Genomic DNA, 15851 nt, shown 5'->3' on the forward strand with positions numbered 1-15851 from the left:
ATTAAATCCCTTATATTCACAACGGATTGTTTCTGTTTACTGTTCACAGTTCCAAGTCAATGAATGTTTGAACCTTTGCTACATTTGGCTAAGAATTACTGCTAGCATTGTACAAAGAAGGACAGTTTATTGTTCCGTGGCCAGAAAATAAATATTCCTTGAATTGATAAATGATTATATTGTCTGCTCGGTGGACGGACAGATCAAATAATTGTAATATTGATTCTGCTACAGTTAATTCGAAGATATAATCTAAATATTTATTATGAATCATAACCAGTTATAATTCGTCATAAATATTCCCCTTTTTAGAGCTAATAAATAATAATAAACGTTACAACTGTGTTGAAAATGTAATTAAAACACACACACACACACACACACACACACACACACAGTGCATCTGTGTTCCTCAGGTTATGAAAGAAATTCATGTATTTGAAATGACATGGGGTGGGTAAATGATGAAAGGACATTTATTTTCTGGTGAACTATTAATTTAAATGAATGATTACAGAGCTCAGCAAACGGCTGCTGTACTGTATTGCTCCCACAGCCTGCAGCATGGATGTGCAAAGCTCTGATCTGCTTCGCTTCACCCTCAGGACAGCATAAAACAAATGTGTGTGTGACTGACAGGCTGAGTAAGTGTTTGCAAGGGCCCCCCGCCGATAAAGTAGGCCAGAGCTGGCCCATAACCCTGCGGCACAGGAAATGACTGGGATGCCATAGTGCATCTCCACTTCATCACATGCCAGACCTCTGCTGGGCTTGCACAACTTTCAGATCCAGAACCCGCAGCAGCTGGACGAAACAGAAGAAAACAAGATTCTGTAAATTAGGCTTATTAATGGGCTTGTTATGAGATTGTTTTAAAAACATTAAGGTCTATCATATTCATTGTCTGGCGAGATAAGTACAGTTCAAGAGCACTGACTCTGGCTCCATTCTTACGTCTGTATTTAAACCCGGGAGGTGTCCTTTATGTCAACGGTCGTCAACAGCAAACACCCGAAGAATGCACAACAAATATGTATTAACAGCTCTCAGATTTTCCGAGAAGTTGCGCAAAATCAGGCTAGCTCCGCTGGGATCGCCAGCTTCTTCCACATCTGTCGCACACTGCAGTACGCAAAGCTACCGACCTCAAACAGATGGCACCAGAGTCCAGACGCCTGAGGTCATGTGCATATTTGGAAGACAATTATATTGTCTACATATTATAACAAACACTTGGGAAAAAATAGTAAATGTCATCAACCTTTTTTTTAACAAAAGCAATGAACGGATGTCACAAGCGTGTGATATATTCCTATGACGCTTGCTGCTAATGTAATAAGAACATTATTTTGTGTATTTGGTGTAATGAAATGTGTTTATGCGGTTTAAGGTAAAAAAAAAAAAACACATTATTTTCCACATACTGTACATTATTGTTTCTCCTCTATGGCCTGCCTTTCTGAAACGCGTCGATTTTTACAAAGCTCATCGGTCTGAAAAGCAAGGTGTGCTCTGATTGGCCAGCTATCCATCAGGAAGCAGTCCTCCATAAAATGTGCTGCACACATCTGAATATTTGGGTTGAACTGTTCTGGAACAGTGTTATAAATACAACTTAACCACTGATTTCTAGTTGTGTCCTCTTTTCGAAGACCAAACAAAGTAAAAATCATTAAAAAATCATTATAAATCTCCATTTATTTGTAGATAATTTATCTCCAAATAAATGCAGGGTTGTCTGGTATCCATATAGTTGTATACACACTCAATTAATACTGTGGAAAGTTGATATAAATATGTCTAAAATTTAATTTGGAAAATATTTATGAACTAATATTAATATTAAGTTACATTATTTTTCTACTTATTATAGTATTGTACTGGATGATATTTATGTATTTATTTACTCATATAAGTCTTTTAATCAAACAATTTTTTTAATCAAATTTTCATCTATTTTAATCAAATTGTTTATTTATTTTTTTTTATCATATTTCTATTATTTATTTGTTACATTTTTTACACTTTTTTTCTATAAACTTTTCCCTGAACCCCTTACCACTCGCAGTTTACATAGAAATTGTAAGAAAGGAGGACCTTGGTGAAACCCCCTTGTCACAAGGCCAGGGACAATAATAGCCCTGATTAAAAGTAATTAAATATACATTTTACACCATATCAGAAAGTAACGTGGCATGACAACTAGATTAAACTAGGTTACGTAATGTGGTGAACGACTAGACAGCTTTATTATTGCTGCGTTCACTTTGCAGTGTAGAACATTTAGTTCTAGTTAATTCTAGTTTGTTGCATCACTCGTAGTTTACATAAAAATCTAATACAGCAACAAAAGAAAAAACGAAATCAAAAACAGATATGTTAAAATGTCCGTGTGTCTGTGCAACTGTATCTCCAGCTATTCTTAGTGCAGATGTACTGTAATAACAAAAAACATAACTCGAATAATCACTGGCGTCTCTGCTGTCTGTCGTAGCTCTTCATTGAAGGCGATGAGAGCACCCGCAAAATAATATGAAAGCAATTAGGGTGTCCAGGCAATCTGCTATTTTTGTTGGTCTTACAGCTCATCTGAGACAAATCCATTGACCTCGGCGCCACACATGAGATCAAGTCATGACAAACTATCCCGAAAATGTGAAGAGCTTTTATAACGCTTGTTGCCTTTGCACAATACAAGCAGAGCTACATTACCACATGAAAATGATTAACAAATTCTTGCGATGCTTTCCCTGAACTCGTGAGAACGATGATCAAATATTTAAGCTATAAACTCACATTATTTGCTCTGTAATTGGAATTTTGTTCTTTGAAAACAGCGCATACCTATCAGGAACCTAAAATGTATGTGAGCTCATCAGTGAAGATGAAGAAGTACAGCTCTGCAGCCACATGTCCTATGTCCTACATAAAACATAAAAAAAGTTTCCGACAGGTACGGTAGTAACAGTGTCATTCTGATATGATGATCTCTGTTACATCCAATGAAGAGGAGAATATTCCTTCTAAAAACTGTATAGAAAGCTGAGTGACGTCATGTTGTAAAGGCACGTTCACACCAAGAACTATAACTATGATAACATTCTCTTTATTATAAGCGCACGCCACAGTTATGTCACTGCCGCTTTAAATGCTCAAGCTCTTTAAAGCAGGATGGATTTCGACTGTCGTTTTAATTAGCAGTGATTCCCACAACGTCGTTCCTCTGTGCCGTGATAGTTATGGTTGTGGTCTCTGCTATCCTTTTAGACCTTGTTCAGTGCTGAAAATCTTTAACCTAATTTGGTGTTCCCAATCAAACATGACTGGCCTTTTAAAAATGGTTTGTAAATCTCTCAATATGTTATATTATCTCCAAATCTTGGTTCTAATCTTTTTGAAAACTGGTTTTCTTTCAATTAGTTTTGTATTACTTTTTGTAACCCTTTGGTCATAGGCCTCAATGACCTGAGTGTATACACCTTATTTTTCGAGTGAAATTATATTAAGCATTATTTTTTTTGATAATTCTGGCAATGTTTACCCAAAGACTGAGGTGCATAAGCTCAGATCAATGAGACCTATGATCAATCAGTTTCAGAAAGAAATGCAAAAATCATGATAACCTGAGCTGAAAGAAAACAAGTTGATAAAAAAAATTGCATCCAATATTTGGTAATAACATAGTATAACAAGACATTTATAAGCAAGTTTTTGTAGGCCAGTCATTTATTACTGGGAACACCATGTGTAACAAGGTAGGGGGGGAAAATCCCCCCACATTTATTTTTTATTTTTTTGTAAAGTTGTTATTTCCTGTGTACTTTCAATAAAAAAATTATAATTATGTAAGACGTTGAGATGGCCACATCAAAAGAAATTTACAAAAGTGATTTTATGTCCATAGAAAGCATATTAAATATAAGTAAAGTGTCTACTTATAAGGTTTCAAATAAGTTTTTGGAGAATAAAATGTTAAAATTTAGTTGAAATAATGTTACATTGTCATTCAGTGTAACACAATATATAACATGCTTATTCTGATTTGTAATTATTAAAATATATAAAAGAATAAGGGAGCATATTACATTTGATTGTGTTTTAAATGAGTAAAAATTCTTACTGACAAATGGGCAAAACCTAGGATAGTGGCAAATTAAAAAAAAATTTAAATTACAACTAATTAGTATTTGGGGTGAAAGTAATTAGTCTTTTAATATGTCATAAATGGATTTTTGTTGTAAATATGCCTGACAGGAATGTTACACTGAATGACATTTTAGTGGGTCTCTTCTGTAAATCAGGGAAAAATGTATGGTATTTATTTTTTGCTCTGAAAAACAAAAACAAAATTGCAATTAAATTAAACAGAAAACTTTTATATTTTTTTTGGGAACAACAACAACAATTTAAAGCAGAATTACACTTATTGTTTTTATGATTAAACCCTTTTTTGTCTTTGACAAAAGCTGTAAAAAAAACACAGTTTTAATATATATACAGGGGGTACGGAAAGTATTCAGACCCCCTTAAATGTTTAACTCTTTGTTATATTGCAGCCATTTGCTAAAATCATTTAAGTTTATTTTTTTCCTCATTAATGTAAACACAGCACCCCATATTGACAGAAAAACACAGAATTGTTGACATTTTTGCAGATTTATTAAAAAAGAAAAACTGAAATATCACATGGTCCTAAGTATTCAGACCCTTTGCTCAGTATTTAGTAGAAGCACCCTTTTGATCTAATACAGCCATGAGTCTTTTTGGGAAAGATGCAACAACTGTATTTATTGCTATTGGTATATTTAGGTCAGAGCTCATTTTTTTCTGTTAGGTTTAAAAAAAATAATGACTTTCAGACAAGTGGACTCTCCATATGCTCTTCATATAGCTTGTTATCTTCATCCCTGTTCCATGTCATTTTGTTAACTTTCTGTGTCAAAAAATCTTTGTCCTTGTCTCTGGAGATCTAGATGAAATCACTCTTGTTGGGGCTTGTTTCTGTCTCTCATCTTGATTACAGACTCTGATAACTGATAGCACGTGCATTTCATCTTTTGAAAGCTGCTCCACATATGTCTCTCATCTCCCAATGGAAAACAATACATTACAGACCTGCATACAGCTAAGCTATCAGATGACACAACTATACGAAACCATTTCATCTGCATTAAATGTAGATTTTTCTTTAAAGAGCCTCTGCAGCCGAGCAGGGCATGTTGACATCCACGGCCCAAGCTGGTCTGTACTATTTTGACAAAAGTATGTTCGGAATGTCCAGTGACTCTATAAAAGTTGCTAGCTGTTTAAACTGCACAGCATCATTAAAATCCCCCCAACCACACCAACGTGAAGTTGTAAAACACAAGGAACTACCAATGGGACACTACTCTGCTCTGAGATTAATAGCAATATGACCGTTTGTAAAGGAATGTGATGGACTAACACAAAATAAGTCATGAAGTGCTATGACAAGACAGACACAGTTACGCAAAACCTAAACAACTTAATATGCATCAAACGTCCCTCTTACAGGACACACTAGACTAGATGTTTGTTCAACACTAAATCTGCTTTTACCTTTCTAAAAAGACTCCAAGCTTTGCATGTAATTAATAACCTACTTTACGTCACAGATCCTATCAGGACGTCCCATCGGCAGTATTTTAAAGGGAGAACAAAGAGCGGCAGATTTTCCCTAAATGGCAATTTGTGGTTTCCCCTTAATATACATTTAAGAGACTCTTTCCACGACACAAAGAAAAAACCTTCTTCATCCCCCACTAACCTGCACAATAACTATACAGTGCTCGACATGTTAAACTGCAACTCTTTTAGTATGTTTAAAGCACTAAAATGTTTCCTGTGCATAAACAACAAATAAATATGTGTGTGTGTGTGTGTGTATATATATATATATATATATATATATATATATAAAATGCATCTAAATATTTTTAAATAATAAAAAAAAATTCAAATTAAAACAAAAATTTATTTGAAATACATTTAAGTGTAATCAGTATTTTTATGTAATTAAAATTTTAATTGTGCATTTTTTTATGATGATACAGTGTTTTCTCCTAAATACTACAGTTTGAAAATAATCAGTATTTTGCAAATATACGATACTTATATATATATATATACTGTATATCACTGTGGTAATAAATTCTGGTAATACTGATGCCCACCTGTAGAGCGCAGTTCATCATGCGAACGATATGATCAAACTGCTGGTGGTCCAGAATAGCACGGTTCTGCTGCACACGGTGGCTGAGCTCTTCGGTCAGGCACTGGCGTGCTGCTTTGCCTTTCAGGGCCCGAAGAGCCGCAGGGAGTGCCTGAAAGAAACAGCAGTGTCAAGACATTACTAAAACAAGTGTTCACATCCACCTAAGCCAGACTGGGCTGCCCTCATCTGGATGCAGAAGCGGTTCGCTTGTGTACATGCATGCAAAGGGCACAATCACTCCAGCTAAATCCAGCCAGTTGACCTCTGACCCACAGTTAAAATTCCAGAACGGTTGTTATTGATGAGATTTTATGTCTAGACGGAGGCGGCACCCTCCGCCCAGGTTTACTCAGGCCGATGGAGTAGAGGTTGTGTGGAGGTGATGTCTTTACTGGCTCGGAAAAGCTATTAAGCTGCAAGCACAACATTTTTACAACTGTATAGGGATGCAAGCTTGCATTGTATAACCTACAATTTAAACTCAAATGTGTGCAGGTAGCTGGCTACCATTCCAATGCAAACACACAAATGATGGCAGGCTCCAAACATCCTCTGTGAGCAGATTTCCTTTGCTACAGGTAATTTGCACAAAGTTATTTAGCCTAATTTTTTTTAAGATGCTTTAGACAAACACCAGACATGGTTAATGTTAGAATAATATTAGTATTAGTGATAAGGGCAGGGAAATTAGAAGAATATGCGTGACTGTTTGTTCACCCCTTTCCTCCTACGTTTGTACGACTTGCAGCTGGAGAGCTTTGCTTTATCGTGCTGCGAATGCCATCACTAATGCATGCTAATCTGCATGCTGTCTTTTTCCAGATGTGCAAGTGAATGTGTGGGTTTAATCCTTCTGTCATCACAGAGATGATTGCATCACCTTCTCTGTCTCCAGAGTCTTGTTGTCGAAGATGAAACCGATGCACGTCCGGACCACCTCCAGTCTACGAGCGCTGTTAAAAACCGAGCTGGGTTTGCCCATGATAGACACTGTATAAAAGACAACAACCGGTAACAATGCATTACAGTGACTTAACCATAGTTAAGCGGTATTATTACGCACAACACAAAGAGGAGTGTTTATACTGTAAACCCCTTAACTGTGATAAAAATCAGTGTTACACACCATCTCAAGTGGCTTATTGCTATTATAACAGGTCAAAAGTGTAACAAAAAAAACATCAATGTAAGTTAAAAACCCGTATTTTATTAACCTAAATTAAACTTAATCAATGTTACCGTCAATAAGTGAATTTTCTTTACATGTTGTTATTTGGTAATAATTATAACAACTTATTTATTGATTTTCATAAGATTAAAGTCATTTGTTAAGTGACATTATGATAATTAAAATGTTTATATGTTTAAAAAAAATTATAAATTTAATCAATTAAAATCCTTAGCATTTAGCATTGCCAACACACTGCCAGTCAAAAGTTTGGAAAAACTGTTTTTGAAAGTCTGCATTTATCGGTTAAAAAAAACAAAACTGTAAAAACAGTAATACTGTGAAATATTATTACAACTTAAAATAACTTTTAAAAAGAAATTAATACTTTTATTTAGCAGGAATGCATTATTATTTCAAATAAATTTCAAATAAATGCTGTTCTTTCGAACATTCTATTAATAAAAAAATCCTTAAAAATGTATCACAAAAATATTAAACAGGAAAAAGAACAATAAGAACCATTATTAACTACTCAGCACCAATAATTGATAATAACTGAGCACCAAATTGGCATATTAGACAGATTCAGATTTTTAATATATTAAAACAGAAAAGTTTAATTTGTAATAATATTTCACAAAAAATTACAGTTTTTCTGTATTTTTTATCAAATAAATGCTATTTATAAGCATCTTATAAGGTAAGAGGCTTCTTTCAAAAACAAAAACTAATCTTAATCATTGCACACTTTTGACCAGTAGTGTAAAAATAGTGTAAGTATAAATAATAGTCTATATAGTTGTGCAATAATATTATTTTCACTCACCCACAGGGGGTCCGGCGGGCACCACACACTTCCTCTCTGGACGGGTACTGATAGGGGCGGCGTGCTGCTTGGCCAGGCCCGCCTGTATCAACTCCTCCACCCTGTCCTCCTCCAACAAGGAAAAGGGTACCACATGCACCCGCAGGTGTGAGCCCTCAGTGGGCCGAGGCACTTTCTGGAAGGCCATGTGGGGGTTCGGGCTCTCCTACAGAACGCAAGACAAAACAACTGTCTAAACTCCAGCGTTTCTGGAGCTTGTGAAATCTGGAAAAAGTTCACCATCACTCATCAAGAGCATAACTCTGTGAGTACTACAACCTCCACTGTGAAAATGTGCTTTTCGCAGTCATTCATGCTGTTGTATACTGCGAGTGAAAATTTACAACACCCGGAATAAACTGAGCAGTATTTGATAGGTCATGTGATCTCAACACGGTCGCCCCCAAAAGGTGACCCGCTCTCACGTGAGTGTACATCATTCACAAAATATTCCTCAAAAGTACTATTCAGTCTTTAAGTGTAAAACTTTTTAATAAGGAAAAAAATTGCAGAGTTCACCTTTAAAGAAGCCTTAGCTCTTAATAAAATCCATCAAATGTGACAAGGGAGAAGTCTTGGCAAAAACAGAAGGTCAGAGAACACATGCATCAAACAGCAGCCACTGAAGTTCAAGCACCTGAAGGAACTGATATTAGAGATGGCGTCATGTGCTTACGTTTTTGTAAAGCTGCTCGGACAGGTCTCTCAAGCGCTTCTGGAACTTGACCAGGTTCTCTTCTTCCTCCTTAAAGCAGTCTACATCTAAGGCCACCAGCTACAAAACAGAAACAGAGCAGTTTAATGTACGAACCCATGAATCTGTGGTTACAGTGAGCACAAAAAATCAGTTTTTCCACCTTAACACTACCCAGAACAATAGCTGCAATTTCACTCAGCTACACTGAGTCATGCATGTATCATCTTCTTCTTGTGGAATGATGTTATCTAGTAGGAGAGTAAATATTTGCTCTAACAATGATTCGATCTTATTACAGTTGTTTACTGAATCGTGCCATACAGTACATGACGAAACGGTCACAAATTTCATTCAGATTCCATCAGAATTTTTTGGTACAATTCATCCTTATTTTCAAAAATATTCTGAAGACACGAATGCATCCATTAAAAATGGGCTCTGTTTTAACACCTAGCAAGTTTGCTTGCTGTCTACTGCCTACATAGGCAGCATCCTAACTGAAATGAATCATATCAGAGGAGGAAATGAATCATATCAGAGGAGACATGAATCTCTAAGGATTTTTGGTGCATCTCACTTTGCTTACTCATGCACTATTTAGTGAAATACATTTTATACACAATATTGAAGTTTTGTTCTGTTTCACCTAGGGGTGGGTGATCTGGCAATTTTATATCGTGATCAATCTTGAAGACATCTACGATGTACTTTTCAAGTGAACCATAGAGATCGTGATCTTGTATGTCCTCATAATAATGTTAAGACTACAGCAATAACTGCCCATTAGATGACTGTGGCTGGTCAAATTATACTAGGCATCTCTATCATGTGTCTTTCATGCATGGTGACGTACTTAAAAAAAAAAATAAATAAATAAATAAATAAAAAACTCAACGCGAGCTAGCAGTAGTACTGCGATGAATCAAAGTTTCGATTTGTGCCGCAAGCTGTTCCAATCATTTCAAGCATTGTGCTTTCGCCTCTCCTAAACTTAAAGTCCAAATCAGTCCAATCATGCAATGTGACTGTCGTAAAATGCAGTCTATTGTGGGACATGCTTTAATTTAAAAAGAGAACTATTAAAAGAGCATTAACTGCGAGAGAGACTGTTCCCCAGGCGCCTTCTGAGGTGGAGCTAAACCGAACAAGCAAAGTATACGTGGAGTCAAATGGTCAAATATACACAATAACATGTCAAAATGTCTGTCTTGGCATAAAGACAGTCAGTTATGTCTTAAGCAAACATAAACAATTGGGAAAGAAATCGGATGTGTGTCAAGTGTATTAGATCCGTGCATTCTTAAAGAGACAGCAGCCTAATAAACCTACTGCTGTCTGTGTCATTAATGTTAATCAAACAACAAAAGAGAGAAAATCACTCACTGCTCTTAAATGTATAACTTTAATAAGAATCAATGTATATTTGATTCATACAGTGATGCATTGTTTTAAAGTTTAACTCAGGTTTTAATGTCAATGGGACATGCTTTAATTTAAAAAGAGAACTATTAAAAGCGCATTAACTGCGAGAGAGACTGTTCCCCAGGCGCCTTCTGAGGTGGAGCTAAACCGAACAAGCAAAGTATACGTGGAGTCAAATGGTCAAATATACACAATAACATGTCAAAATGTCTGTCTTGGCATAAAGACAGTCAGCTTTGTCTTAAGCAAACATAAACAATTGGGAAAGAAATCGGATGTGTGTCAGTGTATTAGATCCGTGCATTCTTAAAGAGACAGCAGCCTAATAAACCTACTGCTGTCTGTGTCATTAATGTTAATCAAACAACAAAAGAGAGAAAATCACTCACTGCTCTTAAATGTATAACTTTAATAAGAATCAATGTATATTTGATTCATACAGTGATGCATTGTTTTAAAGTTTAACTCAGGTTTTAATGTCAATTTTGGTTGTTTAAGTCATAGGCTTATTCCACTTTGGATATTCTCAATAGTACATCTAAAAATTGGAAAGATCGTCGATCGTGATTTTGTGTAAGATCGTGATATGATATTTAGGGAACATCGCCCACCCCTTATTCCACCAACGATAATAGCTCTAAACAGAGTCAACACTGTGTTTTTTTTGTTCCTGAACGATTCAGTGTTTTTGAATGAATTAAGTCTATGATTCAGTAATCCATTCATAAAGACAGTCACTTGCTTCATTCCTGAATGAATAAGCCGTTTTGAACGAAACGGCTGAATGAACGAATCAATGATTCACTAATTAAGATAATGACTTGCCAGCACTTACTGGCTTTTTAAGTTTCATATTTAAAGCATTTAATGTTTCTATATTCAATATTGTAAACAATCTCATAAAATCATTTAACAATTATATTACCTAAAAAGTGTAATGTAATGGATTATGTTACGAACTACAATTTTTTGTTTTGTAATTTGGAATCAATAATGGACTACAATTAATCTATCCAGCACTGCATAAATGTATGTCAGTACATTCAGCAGTACACTTTAATCATATTTCAAAGACAATATATTTGTGAAATTACATATAAAGTAGTATCTAAGACCTCCTTAGTGGGTCAAAAAATACTCTGTTCAACTAATTTCATATAAATTTAAACTATAATACATTTTCATTTAAATGCAATTAGCATACAATTAACAAACATTACATTCATTTTGCACATTAGTATATTCTTTTAAGGTATACTATATCTGTAATAAGTAGTCTTATGTAGCATTCCATTTCTTTTTTATAAGGGTTGTGCTTATATGTGAACAGGACTTGCTCTTTTTGGAAGAATGATGAGCTAAAACGCTGGGACATAAGCAAAAATGGCTACCTTTCTTGTCATTGTCACGATTCTTCTTCACTTTGGATAGCGTGGATATGCACACGGAAAAGGAGAGATGAACGTATACTAATTTAAATGTATAGCATCATACATTTAAACGGGTTAGAAAAGTTAATAGGCAAAATATCAATTTAATTTGGAAATCAATTTAAGGGGCCAAATATTGTACCTTAATTGATAAGTTAATTTCTGTCACTGCTTGTAGTTTGGAATAATTTTTCAGTTTTGATGTTTTTTTCCTGCTTTCTCCACCATCTTGTACAGACTTTTCTCGCATTGCATTCTGGAATTGCTTTTTTCACTGTAAATGGCTGAATTAAACTTAAAAGGCACCTTTATCATGTTTCTTACTTTCACAAACAGCCCTCGCATTTGGAGAGTGCCCATTAATTATCTATTAATTCTACACCCCTGTCACTTAGTGGGCTCTGATAAAGATGTACTGCACCTCATCGAACAGATCACAGGCTCTGTATGGAGGTCCCCGTTCAGACACGAATCCCGCAAAGGCCATGCCATCCAACACCTTGGTCAGGAAGTCATTTTCTATCAGGCCCCGCTGGCCCAGGAAGGCAGCCTATCAGGGAAAAGAAGGTCAACGATCAAACAAAAATCATGGCATCTGCTAAACTTCCACTTCAAACCCAGCAGCCAAGTTTAATTCAAATGTTGCAGAGATTTTTCTAAACAAAACAACTTCCAGAAGAAACAAAGTCAGACGTCCGTTATCTGCATCACCAGATACATCAAATGAGATGGGCATACGTATATTTTAAACAGATGCCCTGCAGCATTAGCCAGCAAATTATGAAGTTGCTCAGTTTCGAGATGTGAAGCATTCTTGTACCATAATCTGAGCCATGTGGGGTGCTTTATGAGGGTCGTATTGAGACGTTGTCACAGAGACATCGGCCGACACAAACAAAAACAGGTTGGGGGGTGGAATAACACTTGCGAATACAAGTTTGATACTTTTCATATGGCTCATTGCAAGGACAATCCGACGGACCAAAGTGTTTTAAACAAACTAACTGCGATACCATCGGCATGAGTGCTTACGTTTGCACCCAGGCACTTCAAAGCAAAGCGTGGACGAGGCAAAGCTCAGTGCTTATCTAGCGAGTTCATTGAGATTATTCTTTCATTCTCTGGCTGAGACCCAAACCCACTGTGTTTATGAGAGGTGTTTGTACAAGTGCATGCTGCCTTGAGTTAAGGTAACGTTAAGGTAAACAATGCTGTATTTCAAACCAATCAGAATTGTTTGTACAAACTACTAAACTCGTCATATTTACAAGTTTGGTAGTCATAATCTATGATGCCAGGTGTGTTCAAATCACTCAGAGCAAGATGGCAATGTATATAATTCTTTAACTATAATTCAACAAAATGAACAAACAATACACATCAGGTGTGTTATTCGGGCCCAAGCCCATAAAGGGCGAAGGGCCCTATTGTTTTTCTAAGGATTTTGCCATTTTTATTTTTTTTTAATATTCGTGGCTTTTTGGGGCCCTTAACATGCTCAAAAGTTCCTGAAAATTGGCACACGTTGGAATCTGCGGCAATCAGGGCCATGCAGAAGGTCGCATGGGGTGGTCACCGGCCCTTTTATAAGGCCATTTTCAACAAGCTCTGTAGCACATACCGTTTCACCTACAGTCACCAAAATTCATACACATATAGATCTCATCAGCCCGAATGACTTTAGTGCTGACAGTCAGTGCTCCACCCAACAGGAAGTCAGCTATTGTGGATTGTAGGGGTGACCCCAAATAGTCGAAGATTCAATGCTTCGATAGGAGGAGCCTGATTCGACTACCAATCTCACAGTCGAATATTCGCGGGGTGTTATGATAATGCCATTTTGGCTATATGGGGGGTGGCTCAAATGTCTGATTTCACATAGAACTACTGGTTTTCTCCCAATAAGTTAATATACAGCCTATTAAAATAATGCTGTAAATAAGAATCTGAAAAGAAAGAAGCTTCAAATAAATATTTTAACGTGCGTGAATAAATCCAACCACCCCTAGATTTAAGTTTCACTTTCCATAATCCGTCACCGACAGAGGAGCATCTAGGCGGCAGGGATTTAAAACTTTAACAAGACTCAAATTGACACAGGAAGAGTGAAAGACTGGATTTTTTTCCATCAGGTAGGGTACAAGTGATTTCAAAACATTTCAGCCGGTTTATATATATCGTGTATATATTATTTATCTCGTATAGGATGCATTTGGTTGAGTTGCGCTGCAATAAAGTGCTTCATTGTAGTACTACGGTGATTATCTCTTCTGCGCCAGCGCGAGCAGGACAAACAACAATGCAGAATATGAATAACTATGACTGGGTCTGTCATACATAATTATAATGAGAACACTATTATAATAAAACGCTGTGAATTTTTTGAGTTTAGTTGCTGTGTTTCTGCACGTTGTTGCTTGAAGAACGCATCCACAAAAGGAGTTCATTCATGCATTCGGGGCATTTTGTGCAGATAGCCTATAAGTCGTAATATTAACGTTATGTTGTATAAATAACGAAGCGTATTCTATATGAGATAAATGATGAGTTAAATCCCATTGATTAAAAACCTGCCATCAAATGCTTCATTCTACTGGTTATCTTCAGCGCGCGCAGCTCAAAACAGAAATGCAGAACATTAATAACTACTGTCATATACATAACGTTATAATGAGAGCACTATTGTAAAAAATGTTGTGAATTCTTAGTGTTTAGCTTACGTTTAATGTTAATTATCTTTTAATCACAACATAAAACATTTTTCCCCCTTTTGTATCTGCGAGGCGTCCGTAACACATTTTCCCTGTGTGTTAACGTAATTATGACTGTCGAATGTCTGACTTGACTCTTGGTAATGTCTTTTGCCCCGCCCCCAAACATATGATTCGACTATCAGTTGAATATTGGCAAGATTAGAAAATTCCTATTCGACTATGAAAATCCTTAGACGGGGCCACCCCTAGTGGATTGTTTGAAAAACTTGGTCGACATGATCTCAAGACACTGAGGATGCAAAATTGCGAAGGGATTTTTAATATTTCGAATGGTTTGGCCGTGGTGAGGTGATGAATTTATGGTGAAAAATGACAAACGGGAAGTGTGTTATAACTTCAGCATACATTGACTGATTTTGATGAAACTTCAGCAGTTTGTTCGTTGTATGAGGCTGATCACATAGATGTAACTATGATGAGTTAAAGTTATAGCGCCACCAACTGGCAGCAGGAAGTGTGACATTTTACAAATTTGAAATCGCGCTCTTATTTTTACTCGATTTGCTTCATATTTCATCAGAATAATATCAAAACTGGGTTAGGGATTCTTGATATCTTAAATGAAGTGTTGGGAATGCCATGGTAACGCTTCAAACTTTAAAATAATTTTTCTATATACTCCTCCAATTGCTGTCATATGATTTACACCAAACTTTGTCAACATGATGCCAAAACACTGAGGAACCTAAACTGTGAACGGTTTTTGGATATTCATAAACAAATCATTGTTTTGATATTTTAGTAGATCAGTAGATCAGGTTCTCAAAACTGGTCTAGACTCTGTTAAATCAATCAAAACACTACTTGTGAATAGGGTAAAAAAATTAAAAATTTATAATAATAATAATACACTTCCCCAGTCGATTAATCACAGTACATTAAGACAATTGTTTTGTATTATAAGTTTTATTAAATTTTATGTTACAATACGCAAATGAGGCATTATCAAGTAATTATGACTGTCGAATGTCTGACTTGACTCTTGGTAATGTCTTTTGCCCCGCCCCCAAACATATGATTCGACTATCAGTTGAATATTGGCAAGATTAGAAAATTCCTATTCGACTATGAAAATCCTTAGACGGGGCCACCCCTAGTGGATTGTTTGAAAAACTTGGTCGACATGATCTCAAGACACTGAGGATGCAAAATTGCGAAGGGATTTTTAATATTTCGAATGGTCTGGCCGTGGTGAGGTGATGAATTTATGGTGAAAAATGACAAACGGGAAGTGTGTTATAACTTCAGCATACATTG

General features: G+C 36.0%; 1 protein-coding gene across 1 annotated transcript in view; it reads right to left on the reverse strand.

Moving 5' to 3' along the window:
• The window catches only part of LOC107552970 (myotubularin-related protein 13-like), a 166719-nt gene that overhangs the window by 60931 nt on the left and 89937 nt on the right, over positions 1-15851 (reverse strand). The window contains exons 11-15 of the mRNA XM_016235031.1: positions 12242-12370; positions 8948-9046; positions 8233-8437; positions 7116-7225; positions 6195-6344 (exon numbers count right to left, since the gene is read on the reverse strand). Of these exons, the coding sequence (XP_016090517.1) occupies positions 6195-6344; positions 7116-7225; positions 8233-8437; positions 8948-9046; positions 12242-12370 (693 nt within the window). The remainder of the gene's footprint in view (positions 1-6194; positions 6345-7115; positions 7226-8232; positions 8438-8947; positions 9047-12241; positions 12371-15851) is intronic.

This window comes from Sinocyclocheilus grahami, unplaced genomic scaffold (assembly GCF_001515645.1).
Source record: "Sinocyclocheilus grahami isolate Dianchi unplaced genomic scaffold, SAMN03320097.WGS_v1.1 scaffold462.1, whole genome shotgun sequence".
Taxonomy (NCBI): Eukaryota; Metazoa; Chordata; class Actinopteri; order Cypriniformes; family Cyprinidae; genus Sinocyclocheilus; species Sinocyclocheilus grahami.